Source organism: Schistocerca gregaria, chromosome 2, assembly GCF_023897955.1.
Source record: "Schistocerca gregaria isolate iqSchGreg1 chromosome 2, iqSchGreg1.2, whole genome shotgun sequence".
Lineage (NCBI taxonomy): Eukaryota > Metazoa > Arthropoda > Insecta > Orthoptera > Acrididae > Schistocerca > Schistocerca gregaria.
Window position 1 is genome coordinate 375,129,370 of NC_064921.1, and position 24,917 is coordinate 375,154,286.

Below are 24,917 nucleotides of genomic sequence, written 5' to 3' on the forward strand. Positions count from 1 at the left end.
TGGAAGAATCCTAAGGAAATGCAATCCGACAACAAAGGAAGTAGGTTACAGTACGCTTGTTCGCCCAATGCTTGAATACTGCTCAGCAGTGCGGGATCCGCACCAGGTAGGGTTGATAGAAGAGATAGAGAAGATCCAACGGAGAGCAGCGCGCTTCGTTACAGGATCATTTAGTAATTGCGAAAGCGTTACGGAGATGATAGATAAACTCCAGTGGAAGACTCTGCAGGAGAGACGCTCAGTAGCTCGGTACGGGCTTTTGTTGAAGTTTCGAGAACATACCTTCACCGAAGAGTCAAGCAGTATATTGCTCCCTCCTACGTATATCTCGCGAAGAGACCATGAGGATAAAATCAGAGAGATTAGAGCCCACACAGAAGCATACCGACAATCCTTCTTTCCACGTACAATACGAGACTGGAATAGAAGGGAGAACCGATAGAGGTACTCAGGGTACCCTCCGCCACACACCGTCAGGTGGCTTGCGGAGTACGGATGTAGATGTAGATGTAGAAATAACCCTGTGACGAAACGCGCCGCTCTTCTTTGGATCTTCTCTATCTCCTCTGTCAACCCGACCTGGTACGGATTCCACACTGATGAGCAATACTCAAGTATAGGTCGAACGAGTGTTTTGTAAGCCACTTCCTTTGTTGATGGTCTACATTTTCTAAGGACTCTCCCAATGAATCTCAACCTGGCACCCGCCTTACCAACAATTAATTTTATATGATCATTCCACTTCAAATCGTTCCGTACGCGTACTCCCAAATATTTTACAGAAGTAACTGCTATCAATGTTTGTTCCGATACCATATATACCATATAATCATACAATAAAGGATCCTTCTTTCTATGTATTCGCAATACATTACGTTTGTCTATGTTAAGGGTCACTTGCCACTCCCTGCACCAAGTGCCTATCCGCTGCAGATCTTCCTGCATTTCGCTACAATTTTCTAGTGCTGCAACTTCTCTGTAACTACAGCATCATCCGCGAAAAGCCGCATGGAACTTCCGACACTATCTACTAGGTCATTTAGATATATTGTGAAAAGCAATGGTCCCACAACATTCCCCCGTGGCACGCCAGAGGTTACTTTAACGTCTGTAGACGCCTCTCCATTGAGAACAACATGCTGTGTTATGTTTGCTAAAAACTCTTCAATCCAGCCACACAGCTGGTTTCATATTACGTAGGCTCTTACTTTGTTTATCAGGCGACAGTGCGGAACTGTATAGAACGCCTTCCGGAAGTCAAGGAAAATGGCATCTACCTGGGAGCCTGTATCTAATATTTTCTGGGTCTGATGAACAAACAAAGCGAGTTGGGTCTCACACGATCGCTGTTTCCGGAATCCATGTTGATTCCTACAGAGTAGATTCTGGGTTTCCAGAAATGACATGATACGCGAGCAAAAAAAAAAAAAAAAAACATGTTCTAAAATTCTACAACAAATCGATGTCAGACATATAGGCCTATAGTTTTGCGCATCTGCTCGACGACCCTTCTTGAAAACTGGGACTACCTGTGCTCTTCTCCAATCATTTGGAACCTTCCGTTCCTCTAGAGACTTGCGGTACATGGCTGTTAGAAGGTGGGCAAGTTCTTTCGCGTACTCTGTGTGGAATCGAATTGGTATCCCGTCAGGTCCAGTGGGCTTTCCTCTGTTGAGTGATTTCAGTTGCTTTTCTATTCCTTGGACACTTATTTCGATGTCAGCCATTTTTTCGTTAGTGCGAGGATTTAGAGAAGGAACTACAGTGTGGTCTTCCTCTGTGAAACAGCTTTGGAAAAAGGTGTTTAGTATTTCAGCTTAACGCGTTTCATCCTCTGTTTCAATGCCGTCATCATCCCAGAGTGTCTGGATATGCTGTTTCGATCCACTTACTGATTTAACGTAACCAGAACTTCCTGGTATTTTCTGTCAAGTCGGTGCATAGAATTTTACTTTCGAATCCACTGAACGCTTCACGCGTAGCCCTCCTTACGCTAATGTTAACATCGTTTAGATTCTGTTTGTCTGAGAGGTTTTTGCTGCGTTTAAGTTTGCAGTGAAGCTCTCTTTCCTTTCGCAGTAGTTTCCTAACTTTGTTGTTGAACCACGGTGGGTTTTTCACGTCCCTCACAGTTTTACTCGGCACGCACCTGTCTAAAACGCGTTTTACGATTGCCTTGAAGTTAAACACTTAACATTGTCAGTGTCGGAACAAAAATTTCGTTTTGATCTGTTAGGTAGTCTGAAATTTGCCTTCTATTACTCTTGCAGACATAGTTATCTCCCTTGCGCAAAAATATTGAGCCTTATCTTTCTGCTAGAGAATAAGACACATTTGAAAGGTGAAATTATTCTTTCCCCTACGCTTTTCTTTCCATCAGTATGAAAATTCGATGACTTTTTCAAGTACGGATCGAATCTCATATGCTCTGAAAAATTGTTATATCTCTTAGAATGTACGAGCGTTGAATGATCTGATGACTTGGGTATCGTTTTTGTTGATTTTAATTTTCTTGCAAATTTTGTTAATGGGTCAATGGTCCAACTATTATGCAGTTCCTTTTGAAAATGTCGGACATGTTCGATAGAACATACACCACACATGTATGATTATATACATGCCTTGACCGTCATCATTTCCGTGCCGATGCACTCTCTTTCTCGGAGTCTTGCGGGAATCAGCGTGAGGCTGTTAGCATGGTGGGCAGGAGGCGCTACGTAAGTAATGGGCGGCTTTGGAATGTGTGATGGACGGGAGGCATGCTCACACAGCAGAAGCGGTTAAGGAGAGCGCCCGCATAAATCGGGAAATCCGGGTTAGAGTCCCGGTCTGGCTCAAATTTTCGTTTGTCGTCACTGAACTTATTTCAATTTCCGATTGCAACCGATATCATAAGTCCTATTTCCTTTTGGCGTACTCATGATAATTATAAGCACCTTGGTGTAGATCACCCATCAAACTCTGTAGTATCGGTAAGGCTGAGAAACAAACCACACAAAATTGAAGTGCACACAACGTTGTGGCGTCGTCCGCTCCATTTGTTTACCTTCGGTAATCGTTCCGCTCACGCAGACTCGGCGCAGATCTCTGAAAACCTTAAACTATACAATGTAATTACTAGAAATAATTACCAATGCAGATCCTTCGAACTGTCTGCATATAATAAAAAAATACTTTATGTGCATTGTGTGAAAATGTTCACTTTTGCATTTACGTTGATCAGCCATCAGCTCGGTGCTATTGAATATGCAGTACATATCGATATGACTAGTGAGGCAGAATAGTATCTAAAGTTTAAGAATTTTGTATAAAGAGAGCAAGTGTCATCTCCATTCTGTGCAGACCTCCATGGCCTCTTAGTTCCGTTGTGGAGCTGTGAAGGTCGCTCCACTGCCTCACATACTATCCTCACGGATCAGCATGCTCCGTTTGCTGCGATATCTGAAGAGGTTTGCTCAAATGGTTCAAAATGTGGTTTTACAGTTCATAATGTGGAGGGAGCACTGTGAAATGGGTGCTATCTGTGCTTAAGCGACATACAGCTGAAATTCTTGAGAGCTACGAAAATATCATTCCTCTAGGTAGACACTGCTGACGAACTTGTAAGGTGTCAGGCAAATCCAACACCTTCCATGAAAACCCTAACATGATAAGCAAATCCAGTAGTATGTCACATAGCTCCGAATAAATCGTGACATTAAATTAACCAAAGTAATACGAGTAATGAGTGAGCAAATGGAATACCACAGACTAACACAAGAATGTCTAAATGCATGTCGTACCTTCCCACCGTGAGACCGACGCAGTTCCCAGGGGAGAAACGAGAACAGAAGCCGAGAGCAGAACCGTGTTAAGCTAGAAGGCCCTACGATAAGGGACGGACTGGACACCCACGTCGCCAGCCTACCGCTAAGACAACGACCTGCACGTTTTAGTGTGAGACTTTTTCGCGTCTCTGTTACGTCAAGGACCACCCCCCAGCCCATGTTAAAAGCTAGAGCCCTCCAGAAAAACAGTATAGATCTTACAATAACGCTAAAAGGACCACACCAGCTGCAGGTTTTAGCGTGAGAGTTTTTCGCGTCTCAGTTACGTTGCAAACTTTAAAAACATTGCCCCACCACGAAAAGTATAACGTTTCTCATTGGATAGACAGCATTTTTGTAGGCGGAGCTTAAGGTTAACATTAAGACCCTGCTTGGTCAGATGGAAACACAGCCAGCTAGTTTTTTTTAAACCAACTTCGGTACATTGTAGTAAGGATAGAGTTGCTTCCGAGATGGCGAGGTGAGCGGAGCTGTGCTGCCCGCCGCTGCCCTGACGCTGCCTAAACACCGACAAGGTAAAGAACGCACGCGATGCCGCATTTTTGAGCGCATAAGGCTTCAATCAGAACTGCAGAAGTCTCATCTGTTACACCTCCGTTTTGCGTAATACTAGTGTCGATCGTCAATTAAAGCTCATGGTGTTCACATTTGCCACTTGGAAGTAAAAATCTGAAACGCGTTGTTTTTTCTTTTATATAGTTATTGAGAAGCCACATCAGCCACTGTAATTTACGACAAGTTAGATAAGTAATTAAAGTTAATTGAGGGTCACTGTAGACCATTTTGATAGTTTTTCTTTTGTGAAACTTAAATTAAACCTAGATTATAGATGTGATATGGCATAGGTCATCCTTCGATCGATAGTAGAACTTGGAAACCCATTCAGGGAATATTCGTTCACATTTTTGTTGAACGCAGTTGGTTTTTACCATCCTGTATTAAAACATTTCCTTTTATCAATAATGCAATTTATAAACGATGTTTTGTGAATAGAATAAAATTTCCAGTGGTAAACTTAACTGCTTTTTCGACGTTATTTTACCAACTAACTAAAAATAGGAAAGCCTTGAACCCCTTCCACTAAATTTAGTTAGTATTAAGATTCTTTTACAGGGAGTGCAGTGGAGCTGACGCTGAAATCATTAAGCATTTGATTATATCATCGCTAGTCTCACTGAACTCTCCTGAATTCTACATGTCATGTGTGGTCTGGCGTCTCCTTACCAGCAACAGGTCCCAGGTTCAAACTAGTCAATTCCCTAAAAAACACGCTCAGAGCGTCGTTGCGCGAAAGTGGTAGGGAGACACGATATAGAACAAACAGACACCACCATGAATGTTTAGAAACTGCGAGTTCAGAGTTTCGGTATGTGTCTGTTGTAACTAAAGATCAGGAAGTACACAATAAGTGACTTATAACTTGTTAGTTTCGGAGCACTGCACAGCCATACACTGAAGCGCCAAAGAAACTGGTATAGGCATGCGTATTCAAATACACACACATGTGAACAGGCAGAATACGGCACTGCGGTCGGAAACTTCTGTATAAGACAACAAGTGTCTGGCGCAGTTGTTAGATTGGTTGCAGCTGCTACAGTGGCAGGTTATCAGGATTTAAGGGAGTTTGAACGTGGTGTTATAGTCGGCGCACGAGCGATGGGACACAGCATCTTCGAGGTAGCTATGGCTAAATGGTTCAAATGGCTCTGAGCACTACGGACTTAACTTCTAAGGTCATCAGTCCCCTAGAACGTAGAACTACTTAAACCTAACTAACCGAAGGACATCACACACATCCATGCCCGAGGCAGGATTCGAACCTGCGACCGATGCGGTCGCGCGGTTCCAGACTGTAGCGCCTAAAACCGCTCGGCCACTCCGGCCGGCGGTAGCGATGAAGTGGGGGATTGTACCGTCCGACCATTCCACGAGTGTACCGTGAATATCAGGAACCCGGTAAAGCTCAGACATCGGTGCGGCCGGAAAAAGATTCTGCAAGAACGGGACCAACGACGACTGAAGTGAATCATTCAATGTGACAGAAGTGCAACCCTTCCGCAAACTGCTGTAGATTTCAACACTGAACCATGAAGTGTTAGCGTGCGAACCATTCAACGAAACATCATTGATATGGGCTTTCGTAGCCGAAGGCCCACTCATGTACCCTTGGTGACTGCACTACACAAAGCTGTACGTCTCGCCTGGGCCCGTCAACATAGACACTAGACTGTTGATGACTGGAAACATGTTGCCTGGTCGGACGAGTCTCGTTTCGAATTGTATCGTGGGGATGGACGAGTACGGGTATGGAGACAACCTCCTCATGAGTTCTTGCACCCTGCATGTCGGCAGGGGACTGTTCAAGCTGGTGGATACTCTGTAATGGAGTGGGGCATGTGTAGTTGGAGTGATCTGGGACCCCTGATACGTCTGACAGGTGACACGTATGTAGGAATCATGTCTGATCACTTGCATCCATGCATGTCCATTGTACATTGCTGCTGACTTGGAAAATTCCAGTAGGACAATGCGACACCTCTCTCGTCCAGAATTGCTACAGAGTGGCCTCAGAACATTCTTCTGAGTTCAAACACTTTGGCGACCAAACTCCCCAGACATTAACATTATTGAGCATAGCGGCGATGCCTTGCAATATGCTGTTCAGAAGATATCTCCACCCCCTCGTACTCTTGCGGATCTATGGACAGCACTGCAGAATTCATGGAGCCAGTTCCCTACAGAACTACTACAGACATTAGTCGCCGCACGGCGCAAATTAACAGACTTTGGACGCTGAAGTACAGTTGCAGTTAGATGAATGGGACATTCCGTTTCAGAAATCATTAGGGTCTGTGATCCACAGACCCAAGAGAGTGCCAAGAATACCAAACTTCAGGCGTTACCTCCCACTACGGACAAAGCAGTGACCGACGGCGCTCACGTATCTACCGATAGCAGCGGCGTTTGCGAAGAGTTGTCAGTGCTAACAGAGAAGCAACGTTGCATGAAATAACCACAGAAATCAATGTGGAACGTACGACGAACGTATCCGTTAGGACAGTGCGGCTAAATATGGCGCTAATTAGCTGTGGCAGCAGACGAGCGATGAGATTGCCTTTGCTAATAGCACAACAACCCCTGCAGCGCGTCTCCTGGACTCTTGACCATATCTGTTCGACTCTAGACTGGAAAAGAGTGGCCTGGTCAGATGAGTCCTGATTTCAGTTGGTAAGAAGTGATGGTAGGGTTCAAGTGGCTGTAAATAGTGTGGGCTGTGTTTACATGGAACGGATTGGATCCTGGGTATGTTCTGCTACTTTGAGACCATTTACAGGCATTCATTGACTTCATGTTTCCAAGCAACGATGGAGTTTCCATGGATGGCAATGGTCCATGTCAACGGCCCACAAATGTTCGCGATTGGTTTACAGAACATTCTGGACATCTCGAGCAAATAATTTGGCCATCCAGATCGCCCGACGTGAACATTTTTAGGACATAATTGGGAGGTCAGTTCGTGCACAAAATCCGGCACCGCCAACATTTTCGCAATTATGGACGGCTTTAGAGGCAGCATGGTTCAATATTTCTGTAGGGGACTTCCAATGACTTGAGTCCGTGCTCGGACAAAAGGAGATCCGACACGGTAATAGGAGGTATCCCATGAGTTTTGTCATCTCAGCGTAAATACACCAATGGACTCAAATGGTTCAAATGACTGAGCACTATGGGACTTAACATCTGAGGCCATCAGTCCCCTAGAACTTGGGACTACTTAAACCTATCTAGCCCAAGGGCATCACACACATCCAAGCCCGAGGCAGGATTCGAACCTGCGTCCGTAACGGTCACCCGGTTCCAGACTGAAGCGCCTAGAACCGCTCGGCCACAACGTCCGGCCATCAATGGATTCAATAGCAAACATTTAAACATTTTAGTATTTTTTGACTGGGACGTGTATCTACATTCGACTGGAGTACTTTTGGACGTACTTTCTTGTAGTCCTTTTCTCCATGTTGTCTCCAACAGGTCATTCGAAGAAGGAAATGCTTTACGTGTCCCCCAATTTAGAACTGGAAGTGGCTTATAAGATATCTAAGGCATCTGAGCACAAAATTGGTTTCGTTCAAAGAATAGATCGCAAAAATGATTATTATTGCCCATCTACAGGAAAAGAAAATTTAATACCACCCCTTTCTGTATTGAACACATTACAATCAGCATTAAACTCAATGTAATTGAAACCTAACAAGAAAACGTTGTCAGTTTGGATATATTAAGAACCTTCTTCATCCATCCAACTAGCTATAACTTGTCACCCTTCATAAGTTTTTCTCTGTGTATACATAGGTGATTTTGAAATAAAACGAGGTGGAACTGCACGTGTGCCAGTATATAATCCACCTCTGCCAGAACCATGGAAAGTGTTACAGGTTCTTTGATGCTGGAATTTAACATGAAAGTTCCACTGCATCAACATTGTTCTCGGAAAATCGAGTTTCAGAAAGTAGTAATAGTGAATGATTCAACTGGGAACGCCTAACGTCGTCTTCCCACTGCATAGATCAGGGTCTCACCAGAAAGCGGGAAACTTCAATGCACTGCTGAGAGAAATAGTAAATTACGTGGCGTAAACAGTCGCTATAAAAAAAATACTTTCTAAAAGTAAGGTCCCTAAGGTGACAGCCACACAAATGTATTCGCTTCTCAACGCGTGTATTGATATGTTGCGTTGTTTTTTTTTTTTTTTTTTTTTTTTAATGACTTCCACGAGAATTGCAACGATTTCTTTTTGAATGCTTGTTTTTTAACTCAGTGATTGTTGTTTTGCGAGGGATGTGCACTTTGCTTTTTAGGTGACTCCACAAAAAAAATAATCTTGCGCTAACAGACCTGGCGGTCTTGGAAGTTGGATGGGGATGAATGTTAACAAACCGTGACATTACCTTGTCGAACGGACCTTTGACGCTCTGGCCGTATGATCCGTAGCTCCATCATGCTGACAGCAACTATTATGAAGTTCGGGGAAGTTCTGACGTTGTTCTACTACAAAAGTCTAGACCTTAGTCACAAATTCAAACGTTACTGACGTTGCATTCCTTTTCTCGTCTACAAAAGACAAGGCTCCGGCATGCCTGACGTTGAAACCAAATAGTTATCTTTATGCTGTGTAATAGATTTTTGTGCAGTTGGCGAGGGTTTCAGGTGTCCACGAATTACTGAGGTCCTTGGGAAAGACAACCATGACAGAATTAATCCGCCTGAGTACAAGCTGTTTCAGACAGGGGAAATACCTTTAAAACTTAAAGAAGAATGCAGTAATTCCAGTTGCAAAGAAGGCGGGTGCTAACAGGTGAGAAAACCTTCGAACCATGAGTCTGATAAGCCGTACCTCACGAATTATTTACAGAAGAATGGAAAAACTGACAGAAACCAGCCTCGGGGAGGACCAGTTTGCGTTATGGAGAAATGTGAGAACACACAAGACGATACTGGCCTTACGACTTACCTTAGAAGATAGCTCAAAGAAATGCAAAAGTATATAGAAAGCTTTTGACAACTGGTATACACACTGATCTTTTTAGGTACAAGTAGCAGGTAATTTAATTTCTATTAAATAAACCAGACGCAGTTATAGGAGCCATAGGACATGAAAGGGAAGAAGTAGTTGAGAATGGAGTGAGACAGAATAGTGACCTATCCAAGTTAGTCAGCAGTAAGCAGTAAAAGAAACCAAGGAGCGATTCCGGAAATTAAGAGTCGGTAAAGGACTTTGGTGAGCAGCAGCTCGAATGGATAGTGTCTTGAAAATAGATTATATGATGAAAATCCAAGAAAATAAAACAAGGGTAATGGAATGTAGTCGAATTAAATCAGACGATGCTAATAGGAGCTGAGGCACTAAAAGTAGTCCTTGGGTTTTGCTATCTGGGCAGCAAAATATCTGATTATAGCTGAAGCAGAGATGTTACGTTAAGCAGAAACGCGATAGTAGGAGAAGAATTTCTGAAAAAGGGGAATCTGTTAAAATCCGATATAAATTTACGTGTTATGAAGTGTTGTCTGAAAGTATCTGTCTCGAGTGCAGCGCTATTCGTAAGAAGTGATCGCTTGATCTGAGACACCCTGAGGCATGAAGGAATCGTGTATTTAGTATTAGAGGGAAGTGATGGGGAGGGGGAGTTGTACTGGGAACAAAGGGGTAATACAGTTAGCAGGTTACAATGAATGAAGACCCAGCAGTTATCTAGAGGTGAAGAGGCTTGCACAGGACATACTAACGTGTAGCGCTGAGTCAAATCAGTCGTCGGAGTCGAAGACCTCAGCAACAACAACATACCTGAAACTCCTTTTGTTGTATTCCTGCTAATATGGAACCGAGCCTAATCCAACATGAAGAGCTCTTCAACAACATCAGGGTCGTCTTTAAAGTTTTCCATCAGTTTTTTTCACAAATCTGTTTCGCCCCATACGTTTTGATGGGTTTAATGTAAGTACAACTTTAATATTTTAAGGGTAATTTCATATCACTGTGGAGTAAACGACGGACGGTTGTTTGGCTTAGGTTTAATGCTGCTGTGTGTTTCTTTATTGATTGTTGTGGGCTCCCTGCGATTCCCACCCGAAGTGATTCAGTGTTTTCTTGAATTTGGTGATTGCGTTGTCCTCCTAATAGAGCCTTTTTTTTTTAGTTTACAGTTTACTCGTTTCCTCCAAATTATCATTCCTTGTCTTTATGCTGTGGTTGGATGGAACCCAATCACGACGTCCTAGATTTAATGAGGATTAAATACAATTGTAATGTAAGATTATCACCTTTCTTGTAAAATACGTTCACAGCAATCCATGTTGTGAACCGCCCCACTAAATGGCAAGGAGTTACGCGCTGCAGCCCGTGTGGCCGAGCGGTTCTAGGCGCTGCAGTCCGGAACCGCGCTGGTGCTACGGTCACAGGTTCGAATCCTGCCTCGGGCATGGATGTGTGTGATGTCCTTAGGTTGGTTAAGTTTAAGTAGTTCTAAGTGTAAGGGACTGGTGACATCAGATGTTAAGTCCCATAGTGCTTAGAGCCATTTGAAGTTACGCGCTGACTTTTCAGAGCTAGCAACACTATTTTCAAAATTTCTTGTTTCCCTGTGCCAACCTGCTTTACAATAATTTTTCATTTTTCTATGTAAGATTTTTGTTGTTGCTGTAGTTCCTCTTTCTGCTTTTTATGCAAGTTTTGTCTACTATGGCAGTGTATTAATTTAGTTTGGAGACTAATGACCACCATGCCACACACCATTATCCGAAATAAAAACTAACAAAAAAAATGGGTTCTGATATACACTGCTGGACATTAAACTGCAACGTCAGGAAGGAGAGCAAATACTGTACATCTACATGGATACTCAGCAAATCATATTTAAGTGCCTGGCAGAAGGTTCATCGAACCACCATCACAATTCTCTATTATTCCAATCTCGTATAGCGTGCAGAAAGAACGTACGAGCTCTGATTTCCCTTATTTTATCGTGGTGATCGTTTCTACCAAGCCCGCATCTCGTGGTCGTGCGGTAGCGTTCTTGCTTCCCACGCCCGGGTTCCCGGGTTCGATTCCCGGCGGGGTCAGGGATTTTCTCTGCCTCGTGATGGCTGGGTGTTGTGTGCTGTCCTTAGGTTAGTTAGGTTTAAGTAGTTCTAAGTTCTAGGGGACTGATGACCATGGATGTTAAGTCCCATAGTGCTCAGAGCCATTTTAACCATTTTTGTTTCTACCTTTGTAGGCCGGTGTCAAATTGTTTCGCATTCGGAGGAGAAAGTTAGTGACTGGAATTTCGTTAGAAGATTCTGTCGCAACGAAAAATGCCTTTCTTTTAATGATGTGCAGCCCGAATCCTGTATCATTTTTGCGACAATCTCTCCCGTATTTCCCGATAATACAAAACATGCTGCCCTTTGAACTGTTTCGATGTACTCCGTCAGTCCTATCTGGTAAGGATCCAACACCGCGCAGCAGTATTCTAAAAGCAGACGGACAAGCGTAGTGTAAGCAGTCTCCTAAATAGATCTGTTACATTTTCTTAGTGTCCTGCCAGTAAAACGCAGTCTTTGGTTAGCCTTCCTCACAACGTTTTGTATGTGTTCCTTCCAATTTAAGTTGTTCGTAATTGTAATACCTAGATATTTGACTTTATGGCTTTTAGATTCGACTGATTTATCGTGTAACCGAAGTTTAGCGAATTCCTTTTAGCACTCATGTGGATGACCTCACACTTTTCGTTATTTAGGGTCAACTCCCAATTTTCGCACCATTCAGATATTTTTTCTGAATCGTTTTGCAATTTGTTTTGATCCTCTAATGACTTTATTAGTCGCTAAACGACAGCGTCATCTGCAAACAACCTAAGATGGCTGCTCAGATTGTCTCCCAAATCGTTTATATAGTAAGGAAGAGCAGAGGGCCTATAACACTACCTTGGGGAACGTCATATATCATTTCTGTTTTACTCGATGATGAAATTTTACGTACTGCCTGTATTCTATAACACAGAAGATTATTTGCTGAAATTCGTAGGTGATTTGCGAGCACACAGGGTGTGAAGCTCAATACTAGAGCTGCCATATCTGGCATCAATAATGGCTCTAATCCGCTGGTCATCCAGTCCAACTGAGCATCGGTGCCAAATACGGATACGTCATTCCATGGTGCTACAACTCTGTGGCCAGTGTGGCTACTGTGTGGTGACCGGCCTGCTCAGTGGCAACTCGCGAACAGGTGGGATATACGGAGAACATGTAGGCCAGGGCAACACCCTCTGTTGTGAGATAGGTGACGACGGTGCGGGAAACATTCGGTCTTGCGTTATCTTGTGGAAAGATAATCTCACGGAGGTTTCGAAGCTAGGGTGCAGCTGCCGGCATTGACACACCAGGAATGTAGTACCTGCTCCCCAAATTACTGACTATGTGAGCCCCAGATCATGTTATGTACCCAGTGCCACCCATTACGTGACACCAGGTGCTGGGCTTGTGTTACGATCGTGAATGCAGTCTGCTGAAGTTCGTTCCACTCGGAGTCTCTACACAGCGATACGACCATCATACCAATGTACGCAGAACCGCGATTCGCCTAAAAAGACATGTTGCAACTACTGTGACCAGTGTTCTCATTCCATGCCACTCTCCCTGCTACAGCATCAAGGGAAGCCGCAACAACGATTTCCTGACTCAAGGTATGTGGTGTGACTGTATGATGCTGCACAGTCGGGCGAACAGTATGTCTGTTCTCCCGGATGCTTGTGTGAACCGATAGAGATCTTACATGGCTTTTAGCATGGCTCTCCTGAACCCATCGATTCCGTATTGACTAACAGTCATGGGACACCAGCCAACGCAAACAGCAATATTGCGGAAAAATAAATCTCAGGCTTCGTAGTACATGGTGTAATGTCGCGGTTGCTGTGTGCTCGTCGTAAAGAAACAGTACTCACTCACTTTGCGGCGATATCTTCTTCCGGTCCACGCACGTTTTGCTGTGTCAGGTTAACTCAGCTAGTTTGTGAGTGAAAATTTCGATCTATTGGCACTTGTTTGCTCAAAAACGCTGCCATACCCATGGCAATCTTAAATTCTAGTTCCAACATACACACACATAATCACAGCCACTCATAATAGCCAAATGGTTCAAATGGCTCTGAGCACTATGGGACTTAACTTCTGAGGTCATCAGTCCCCTAGAACTTAGAACTACTTAAACCTAACTGACCTAAGGACGTCACACACATCCATGCTCGAGGCATGATTCGAACCTGCGACCGTAGCGGTCGCGTGGTTCCAGACTGTAGCGCCTAGAAGCGCTCGGCCACCCCGGCCGGCCATAATAGCCAACTTTGGTAATTAACCAAACTGGTTATCAAAAAGATTACCAATCGGATTATCTGTAACAGAATGCTCACTCAAATATTACCAAGTTCGATGACTACCAATGTTCAGTTTGCAGTCATAGTTAGTATATAATGCCATTCGGATTTTAGTTATTCTCACACGTTCGCATACTACTTTTCAGCACTCCACGGTCTAGTTTGAATCGTTATTCAGCAAAATTGACGCATATATTCCAAGTTCCTTGTATCCGCATCCGAACACGAAGACTAAGGTCCGAACTGAACTCTTTAGACGTTAGAGAGCAGTTTTTTAGCCCACAAAATTCACGTGAACCTACTGTCCTGTGACTGGCTGATACACATTATAACCAGTCTGGTATTAGTATTAAAGGGCGCAATCCCGCATCTCTTACATTCGACTACTCCCAGCTTAATAACTTTTATGATCGATTTGCTTTATGAACAAATACAGAAACTCCACAAATATCAGAATAGCTCCCTCTTTAAATAACAGATTTATCGCTACACATTTTTTGTGATATGTCTGCGTAAGCAGAAGAAACTAACGATCAAAGTCCGAACACAATTTATTGGACTGTTCAATTAACCATTACAAATTCTTCAAGTATAACACCAACACAAACAGTGATCCGTCTTCGAATCACAACTACATACAAGAATAGTGTAGAAAACAACTGAAATAATTTCCTACTAGTCGTCGCCAGAGACTTCTCTGATATACCAAGCCTAATCCAGAGATCAGCGAGAAGATCGAAGCCAGGCTGCCAGGTGCGGCAGCTATCCATGTCTGCTGGAGGTTGATGAACTGCCGATGTGCGGCCGAGAGCCGGCCTTTATAGCGCTTCGGCGGATGAGTACCTCGGAACTATCTTCCATCACGTGGTTTGACGTGTGAAAATAGTTCTGGGATGTGCAGTGACCTCTTCCTTATGTTTATGTGGGCCGGTAGTGGCCCCTGGTGCCGCTGGTGGCTTTGCTGTGTTGTTGTTGTTGTGGCTGTTCATCAGTATTGCCTGTCGGTTGTGTAGTGCTTCGGTGTGCCTGCGAAGCGGGCAACCCGCGGCTACAGGCTGTCAGTTTGGTTGCTGATACTCAAGGCGCCGTGATGTCTGGTGGAGAAGGCCACAGCATCTTGTTTTCCCATTCCAATAAACTGGCTATTTGTACATTACAAAATTCCCCTGAGAGTATGATTCACTGTCTCTGTACAATCGTTCTCACACTAACTTGTACTCATTTAATAGATAAAGCAGTATTAATTTAATATCTTACTTTCCATTCATACCATAATTCACATTACTAAACAAATTTGCAATATTTAACGAGGCATAATAATCACAATAGCCTACAGTTTAGTTTCCAAAATATGTTTTAACCGCTTCATAATTTCATAGACCGAAAGAAGCCCTTCGGCCAAACTCGTAACTACTTGCAGCTAGCTACTGGATTAGAGTGCATCTGTCATGTGATAACCATGATTCACTGTCTCAAGCTGTCTGCCCGCTATCGTCTCTTTACTCTCAACATAAGCACGATACAAAGCGCTACACCTGAATAGTCCTGCCGATGATACGTGTTAGTAGACACTTCTCCTATTTACACGAGGCATGTCACGAGCTTGTCCTAAACAAACAATATGCAAATGCAGTTTCTGAATGAGAAAGTTGCCGTTTAACCTTTCCTTGCACACAGAATGTATGTGGCGCTATACTGTTATATTGTTCTTTTATCGATCAATTGAGAATTTTAGGGTTCGCTTACAGAAAATGAAAGAGCAATGAAAATTTCCTACAAATATTTTTATACAATGCTAACGTTTACAGGGATTGTCCTTTCAGATAGGTGCTGATCTTTATGGAAATAACTAAGGTCGACGATTTACCTCTTCAGTGTGTAGTCTTCCAATTTCTGTAATTTAATGTCGTTCGCCAGAACGAATCTTGCTTTGGTCCCTTGTTGCCTGGATCGGACGTACTTTTTCCGCCTCACCATGCTGCGTCTTCTGTCAACTAGAAATCATTTTCTCGTACCGGGTTGGCAAAGTAATTAGTTGAATAACTTTTCTGTGTTCTTAATGACTCGTATATTCTTCCCTTTATAAGCAGAGTTTTTATTACATGTATGGCAGATTCGGTCGACATCTAAACATTCATGGTGGTGTCTGTTTGCTCTATATCGTGTCTCCCTACCACTTTCGCGCAACGACGCTCTGAGCGTGTTTTTTAGGGAATTGACTAGTTTGAACCTGGGACCTGTTGCTGGTAAGGAGACGCCAGACCACACATGACATGTAGAATTCAGAAGAGTTCAGTGAGACTAGCGATGATATAACCAAATACTTAATGATTTCAGCGTCAGCTCCACTGCACTTCTGTAAAAGAATCTTAATACTAACTAAATTTAGTGGAAGTTGTTCAAGGCTTTCCTATTTATAGTTAGTTGGTAAAATAACGTCGAAAAAGCAGTTAAGTTTACCACTGGAAATTTTATTCTACTCACAAAACATCGTTTATAAATTGCACTATTGATAAAAGGAAATGTTTTAATACAGGATGGTAAAAACTAACTGCGTTCAACAAAAATGTGAACGAATATTCCCTGAATGAATTTCCAAGTTCTACAATCGATCGAAGGATGACTTATGCCATATCACATCTATAATCTAGGTTTAATTTAAGTTTCACAAAAGAAAAACTATCAAAATGGTCTACAGTGACCCTCAATTAACTTTAATTACTTATCTAACTTGTCGTAAATTACAGTGGCTGATGTGGCTTCTCAATAACTATATAAAAGAAAAAACAACGCGTTTCAGATTTTTACTTCCAAGTGGCAAATGTGAACACCATGAGCTTTAATTGAAGATCGACACTAGTATTACGCAAAACGGAGGTGTAACAGATGAGACTTCTGCAGTTCTGAGTGAAGCCTTATGCGCTCAAAAATGCGGCATCGCGTGCGTTCATTACCTTGTCGGTGTTTAGGCAGCGTCAGGGCAGCGGCGGGCAGCACAGCTCCGCTCACCTCGCCATCTCGGAAGCAACTCTATCCTTACTACAATGTACCGAAGTTGGTTTAAAAAAAACTAGCTGGCTGTGTTTCCATCTGACCAAGCAGGGTCTCAATGTTAAACTTAAGCTCCGCCTACAAAAATGCTGTCTATCCAATGAGAAACGTTATACTTTTCGTGGTGGGGCAATGTTTTTAAAGTTTGCAACGTAACAGAGACGCGAAAAACTCTCACGCTAAAACCTGCAGCTGGTGTGGTCCTTTTAGCGTTATTGTAAGATCTATACTGTTTTTCTGGAGGGCTCTAGCTTTTAACATGGGCTGGGGGGTGGTCCTTGATGTAAGAGAGACGCGAAAAAGTCTCACACTAAAACGAGCGGGTCGTTGTCTTAGCGGTAGGCTGGCGACGTGGGTGTCCAGTCCGTCCCTTATCGTAGGGCCTTCTAGCTTAACACGGTTCTGCTCTCGGCTTCTGTTCTCGTTTCTCCCCTGGGAACTGCGTCGGTCTCACGGTGGGAAGGTACGACATGCATTTAGACATTCTTGTGTTAGTCTGTGGTATTCCATTTGCTCACTCATTACTCGTATTACTTTGGTTAATTTAATGTCACGATGTATTCGGAGCTATGTGACATACTACTGGATTTGCTTATCATGTCAGGGTTTTCATGGAAGGTGTTGGATTTGCCTGACACCTTACAGACACACTCCAGCAATGACTGATACAGACACAAGAAGCTAATTAAAAAAATTGAACATAGCCAAGTCATCGAATATCGGTTAAGACTTTAGAGATTTTCTTAGTTCCTATGACTATGTACAATTTACCGTAATTAGTTACAAAATAATAAACTTTATCGCCAAATAAAAGAAAAATGAAATTAACTCTTCTCTCACCTTTCCTAGGTACGTTACGACATTACTCCTGCCTATTTCGCACGATTTTGCTGAAACATTATTTGTATATCCAGGAATGTTTAAGGGTCATTCCGAAAGTAATGAACTTTTTTCTATAGAAAATTTTGTTGTAATTACACGAAACTGTGTTTTACATACAATTTGATACAAAGCCATTTTTCTACGTAGTCGCCGTTGAAATTTAGGCACTTGTACCGTTTTTCCACCTTTTCTGTACATTCTGTGTACTCAGATGCCGCTAAGTTGTTGAACAACTGAATAATGCCTTCTTTAAGTTTATCATGAATTCAGTAGCGCTGTCCCCTCAAAAAATCTTTCTGTTTGGGGAAATAAGTGATAATCACTTGGGGCTAAGTCCGGACTATAATGCGTATGTTGAAACATTTCCCACAGAAACAGCTGAAGCAAGTACTGCGGCACTCTCGCTGCATGCGGTCGTGAATCAACGTGAATAATGATGACTCCATTGGTTAGCATTCCGTACCGCGTGTTTTTTAATGGCGCGCAGCGAATTCGTTGAAGCGTCTGACATTACGTCGCCGCAGTCTACCAATTCTGAAACGTCATCTTCTTGGGTTATTGTGTCAATTCTTGCTTAAATTCACAATCGAGGACCTGCCCGAGCGATCTTCGTCTTGAACATCTTCCGTCCGCCATTAAACGTGATACACGACTTGCGAACTAACTCTTCGTTCATCACGTTACTGTAAACTTCAGTTATCTGTCAATAAATTTCGAAGGTTCGGACTTTTCTCACGTTTAATAAACAGGTAACACTGCACATGTCACAGTTGCAGGCATCTTCGATTTGTCACATATGTTTAAGTCGCACAACTAACAAGGGAACCTCCCCATCGGAATCCCCTCAGATTTAGTTATAGGTTGGCACAGTGGATAGGCCTTGAAAAACTGAACACAGATCAATCGAGAAAACAGGATGAAGTTGCGTGGAACTATGAAAAAAAATAAGCAAAATATACAAACTGAGTAGTCCATGTGCAAGATAGGCAACATCAAGGAGAGTGTGAGCTCAGGAGCGCCATGGTCCCGTGGTGCCGGCACGGTAGCTCAGAGGATTAGCTGCTCTCTGCAATAAAAAAAACTGAGTTAATCGATCAACTACGAACTTAAACGGGTGTCTTGACGTCCGCCTCGACCAGATACAACGAACGAAAGTGAACAAAATGAGATTGTCGGCACAGTAGCTCAACGTGTTCGGTCAGACAGTTGGTTGGCCTCTGTAATATAAAAAACTGAGTGAAACGATCAACAACGAGCTTCAGCGGATGTCATGTGACGTCCTCTACGACAAAATACAACGAAAAAAAAAGAAAAACGTGGTTAGCGTGAGTAGCTGCGGAACGAGGGGTCCTCGGTTCAAGTCTTCCCTCGAGAGAAAAGTTTACTTTTTTTTATTTTCGCAAAGTTATAATCTGTTCGTTCGTTGATTGACGTCTCGGTCCACTGTAAGAAGTTTAGTGTCTGTGTTTTACGACCGCACCGCAAAACCGTGCGATTAATAGACGAAAGGACGTGCCTCTCCAATGGGAACCGAAGACATTTGATCGCCAGGTCATAGGTCAACCGATTCCTCCACAGGAAAACACATCTGATATATTCTATACGACACTGGTGACGGCATGTGCGTCACATGACAGGAATATGTTGTCGACCCACCTAAATTGTACACTGTGCCAACTTATAACTAAATCTGAAGGGGGTGCGATGAGGAGGTTCTCTGTAAGCAGTAATCAACCGTATTGGATAGTAGCTGCCGCCAAACTGAAGCGGGTGCATACTGAGGTCAGTGGTCCGTCAGCGATGGTGGTAGGGGAAAGCGGTCACTATGACGTCCGTCACATGCTGTCTTCGTGGTATTTTTTAATGCTTTTCGCTTTGCAATTTTTCGCAGCTGGTATCACATGCTTGTATTTAACTTCTGTTACCGTAGAACAAGCGCTGCTTATGCATGTCGGTGTGAGTGGCACTTAGAGTACGACACGTTGGCAGGAACCAGCGGCCGATCGGCGCCGCGCAGCGCCTGCTGAGCGGCCGGGGCTCGATGGCCAGTATGATGGGCTTCCACCTGCAGGTGAACTGGCCCGACACGCTGCACGAGCACGGCGTGCTCAGGGGCTTCTGCTACGGGGCCATCGTCGGCGTCGTGGCGGCGATCATGTCCAACCCCGCCGAGGTTAGTCACTAGTCGCATTCACCTCTGTCTTACTGTATAGCATTTCATGCGTGTAAACCAGAGGCACACAGTACGCGCATATACGGATGGCGGTAGTATCGAGGACGCAAGGTATAAATGGACGGAGCTGTGACTTGTGTGATTCGTGACATGATTATGGCCGCACGACGTGAATTAACAGTCTTTGAACGCGGAATAGTTGGAACTGAACGCACAGGACAGTCCAGTTCGGAAATCATTAGGGAATTCAATATTCGGAGATTCACAGCCTCAAGAGCGTGCCGAGAACACCACATTTCAGGCATTAGGGTAAGGATGCCTTGTTCCGTGATACCCCTAATACCGTGATACTTGGTTCAGCAATGTGCCACGGCGTTAGGATCCATATGCCTTCCTTTCTGAAGCATCCAACAGATAGCGCAGGTTGTGTGCTTTCCAGTTCTATGCACCCCAGCGCTTTGCGGGAAAGAACAGAATTGCAACACGGTTAGTGCAGTGAACATCGGTCAAACGCTCGAAACTTCTACATCTACATCCATACTCCGCAAGCCACCTGACGGTGTGTGGCGGAGGGTACCCTGAGTACCTCTACCGGTTCTCCCTTCTATTCCAGTCTCGTATTGTTCGTGGAAAGAAGGATTGTCGGTATGCTTCTGTGTGGGCTCTAATCTCTCTGATCTTATCCTCATGGTCTCTTCGCGAGATATACGTAGGAGGGAGCAATATACTGCTTGACTCTTCGGTGAAAGTATGTTCTCGAAACTTTAACAAAAGCCCATACCGAGCTACTGAGCGTCTCTCCTGCAGAGTCTTCCACTGGAGTTTATCTATCATCTCCGTAACGCTTTCGCAATTACTAAATGATCCCGTAACGAAGCGCGCTGCTCTCCGTTGGATCTTCTCTCTCTCTTCTATCAACCCTACCTGGTGCGGATCCCACACTGCTGAGCAGTATTCAAGCATTGGGCGAACAAACGTACTGTAACCTACTTCCTTTGTTGTCGGATTGCATTTCCTTAGGAATCTTCCAATGAATCTCAGTCTGGCATCTGCTTTACCGACCATCAACTTTATATGATCATTCCATTTTAAATCACTCCTAATGCGTACTCCCAGATAAGTTATGGAATTAACTGCTTCCAGTTGCTTACCTGCTATTTTGTAGCTAAACGATAAGGGACCTATCTTTCTATGTATTCGCATCACATTACACTTGTCTACATTGAGATTCAATTGCCATTCCGTGCACCATGCGTCAATTCGCTGCAGATCCTCCTGCATTTCAGTACAATTTTCCATTGTTGCAACCTCTCGATACACCACAGCATCATCTGCAAAAATCCTCAGTGAACTTCCGATGTCATCCACCAGGTCATTTATGTATATTGTGAATAGCAACGGTCCTATGACACTCCCCTGCGGCACACCTGAAATCACTCTTACTTCGGAAGACTTCTGGCCATTGAGAATGACATGCTGTGTTCTGTTATCTAGGAACTCCTCAATCCAATCACACAATTGGTCTGATAGTCCATATGCTCTACTTTGTTCATTAAACGACTGTAGGGAACTGTATCGAACGCCTTGAGGAACCACGGCATCTACCTATGAACCCGTGTCTATGGCCCTCTGAGTCTCGTGGACGAATACCGCGAGCTGGGTTTCACACGACCGTCTTTCTCGAAACCCATGCTGATTCCAGAGCAGATTTCTAGTCTCCAGAAAAGTCATTATACTCGAACATCACACGTGTTCCAAAATTCTATAACTGATCGACGTTAGAGATATAGGTCTATAGTTCTGCACATCCCTTCTTGAAAACTGGGATAACCTGTGCCCTTTTCGAATCCTTTGGAATGCTACGCTCTTCTAGAGACCTACGGTACACTGCTGCAAGAAGGGGGCAAGTTCCTTCGCGTACTCTCTGTGTAAAATCGAACTGGTATCCCATCAGGTCCAGCGGCCTTTCCTCTTTTGAGCGATTTTAATTGTTTCTCCATCCCTCTGTCGTCTATTTCGATATCTACCATTTTGTCATCTGTGCGACAATCTATAGAAGGAACTACAGTACAGTCTTCCTCTGTGAAACAGCTTTGGAAGACATTTAGTATTTCGGCCTTTAGTCTGTCATCCTATGTTTCAGTACCATTTTGGTCACAGAGTGTCTGGACATTTTGTTTTGATCCACCTACCGCTTTGACATAAGACCAAAATTTCTTAGGATTTTCTGCTGTGCTATGTTACCGCTGCTCAAGAAATACTGATTTGACAGGTAAATATTAGTGACAAAACGTTAAAAATACTTCCTAACATAGATAAACGTACAGGGAATCATTGCATGTCAGTATTATATTTATATCGTGCTTACACAGTCCTGGAACACTTTTCCATTTTCAAGTTTTATTTTTGCATTTTCTGCATTATGGCCTCTTACTGAAACAGGACTATCATCAGAATTAGAGATGAAATACGGTAAAGTTCATGAGAGGGATGATATGCATACATATTTCTTCTGTAGAGTGTAAAACAAATAAATATATAATTTTCATTTAATATTTTGATGCTATAATGGCAGAAATATTTTCAAGTCAACATTATTATGTCATAATGAGTGAAACATTTTTTTATATTTATTTTCTGGGGATACAATGCCAATTAGATAGAATATAGAGTAATTTCTATATTTTTGCTTTAGGTTTGTTCTGATGTCATAATGGGAAAATGCAATAAAGAGATCAAACGTGGAAAACATTCCATCAAATGATATGATGGAAGAAGGCTTGAACTGGCTGTAAGGAAAGTTTTACAGGAAGACTGGTCAGTTTACGAAGCATCGAAGGTTTATTCAATCCCTTGGACCACGTTAAAAGAAAATGTCATGAAAGCTACTGAACACTTTGACTGCAACACAAACGAACTTAAAAACTTTGAACTTGGGAATGTGGGTAGGCCGTTTTCTCTTCCTTCAGATGTTGAAGTGCAGCTTGCATGCTACATCATTAAAATGCAGGAGATTAGATTTGGACTGTTATCCACATAAGGAAACTTGCCTACAAATTAGGAGAAGAGCGTAGTCCTAAAGCAACTGTAAGGTTCAGTTCGGAAAACAAAATTGCTGGAAAAAAGTGGTATGCTGGTTTTAAATGTAGATTCAATCTAACATTGCGCACACCTAAAAACGTATCCACGTATCGTGCATCTTGTGCAAATCCGCTGTTAATTCAAGGATTTTATGACTGTCTTGAGAACGTTATGAACGATGACAATTTGATGTATTCTCCCAATCAGATATGGAATTGTGATGTCACAGCTGGGTTAAAAATTCTGACAAGCATAGGGAAAAAATACATCTACAGACGAGTTTATGCTGAAAGAGGAACAACAACAATCCTTGGCTGTGGCAATACTGCTGGGAAGTCTTGTCCAGTCCTAATAATCTTTAAAGGAGTGCAGAATATTCCAGCATTAAAAGTTGGTGCCCATTGTGATGCCATCGTAGAAATTACTCCAAAAGGTTGGGTAAACAATAACATTTTTGTGAAATGGATGCAGCATTTCATCATATCACTTCCACCTGCCAGACCTGCTCTCTTGTTGATGGACTCTCATGGGTCACATTTGTCTCCAGAAGCACTGCAAATGGCTGAAGAAAATGGTATAATTCTACTGACACCTTTCCATCTCATATGAGGCACCTACTGCAGCCCCTTGATGTTAGTGTCTACAAATCACTAAATAGTTCCTGGAAAGCTGAACCTGATTCGCATATGAGGAGGAATCCTGGAAAGGCGCCAAGCAGATATGATTCCCATGAACTCTTCAATGCATGTTATGACAAATCATCTTGCCCTCAAATAATTAAATCAGGTTTCAAGAAGGCACGGATACACCCTTTTAACAGAGATGCAAATTCACCAGAAGCCCTAGCACCCTCTTCGGTTTCTGATAAACCAATTGCTGATGTTAATGTCACGCCAGAGGAAGAGCAAATATTGTCCGTTCCTGTATCTGTACCTTCACTAGTAAGGAGCACTCGCAGAAAATGACAGTCTGCACAAGTTCTTACCATATCGCCCACTACATGCAATGCTGGTAGGCCTACTGAACCTGACCCATCTTCTAAAAGACCACAGGGAAGAAATGCCAAATCTCATGAAAACTGTGTGTTCAGTGTGCAATTTGGACTATGAATGTGATGTGCATGTGGTGGAGCAGAGTGGATATAGTGTTTTTTTTTGTCTTCAGTGGTATCACAACAAATGAGAAGCTCTAGGGGATGGTTGTTACAAAGATGTTTATATGTGTTAAGCGTGTGCAGATTAATGTTTTTGTTTGTATAATGAGATATCTGTTTCTCTTCTTGTATTTGGACTTTTGATTGGTTATCTTTGTTTTTGTTTGTTTCACTATTGAACATCTTCTCATTTTTATCATCTGTGTTATTTTAAGTGTAATTTAGGTCATTTTTATCACGCTAATATGTTGCAACATTACAGCAATGTAATGGATAAAAATGAAATGTTAGCAAATAATAGTTTTGTATATTTTATGTTTCTTTTTTACTCATGGAATTAGGATACCACTATCACAGATTTAGGAATCTTGTCACGCATTAGGAGTCTCTGTCACTTAATTTATTTCTATACTTTTTGTTGTATGTGTAAAAATTAACAATAACTAGCAAAATATAAAAGGTTAGAGAACATTGAAACTGTCTACATATCATGTTATTTACATTACTTCTTATCATTTATGGACACTGAGCAACACAAAAAGAAAAATATCACTGAATTAGACATACTTACCCTACAACTCACCACAGACAATGTAGTGGCCCACGACCTTCACTTAACGACCGAGAGCAGCGGCGTTTGCATAGAGTTGTCACTCCTAATGGACGAGCATAACTGCGTGAATTAACCCCAGAAATCAATGTGAGACATACGACGAACGTATCCATTAGAACAGTGCACTGGAATTTGGTGTTAGTACGCTACGGCAGCAGACTACTGACTTGAGTGCCTTTGCTAACAGCACATCACCACCTGCAGCGCCTCTCCTGGACTCGTTACCATATTG

General features: G+C 42.9%; 1 protein-coding gene across 1 annotated transcript in view; it reads left to right on the forward strand.

Annotated features, from left to right (window-relative positions):
* Positions 1 to 24,917, forward strand: part of LOC126335782 (mitochondrial 2-oxoglutarate/malate carrier protein-like) — a 66,684-nt gene that overhangs the window by 26,854 nt on the left and 14,913 nt on the right. Inside the window, exon 3 of the mRNA XM_049999244.1 lies at positions 19,655 to 19,838. Within this exon, the coding sequence (XP_049855201.1) occupies positions 19,655 to 19,838 (184 nt within the window). The remainder of the gene's footprint in view (positions 1 to 19,654; positions 19,839 to 24,917) is intronic.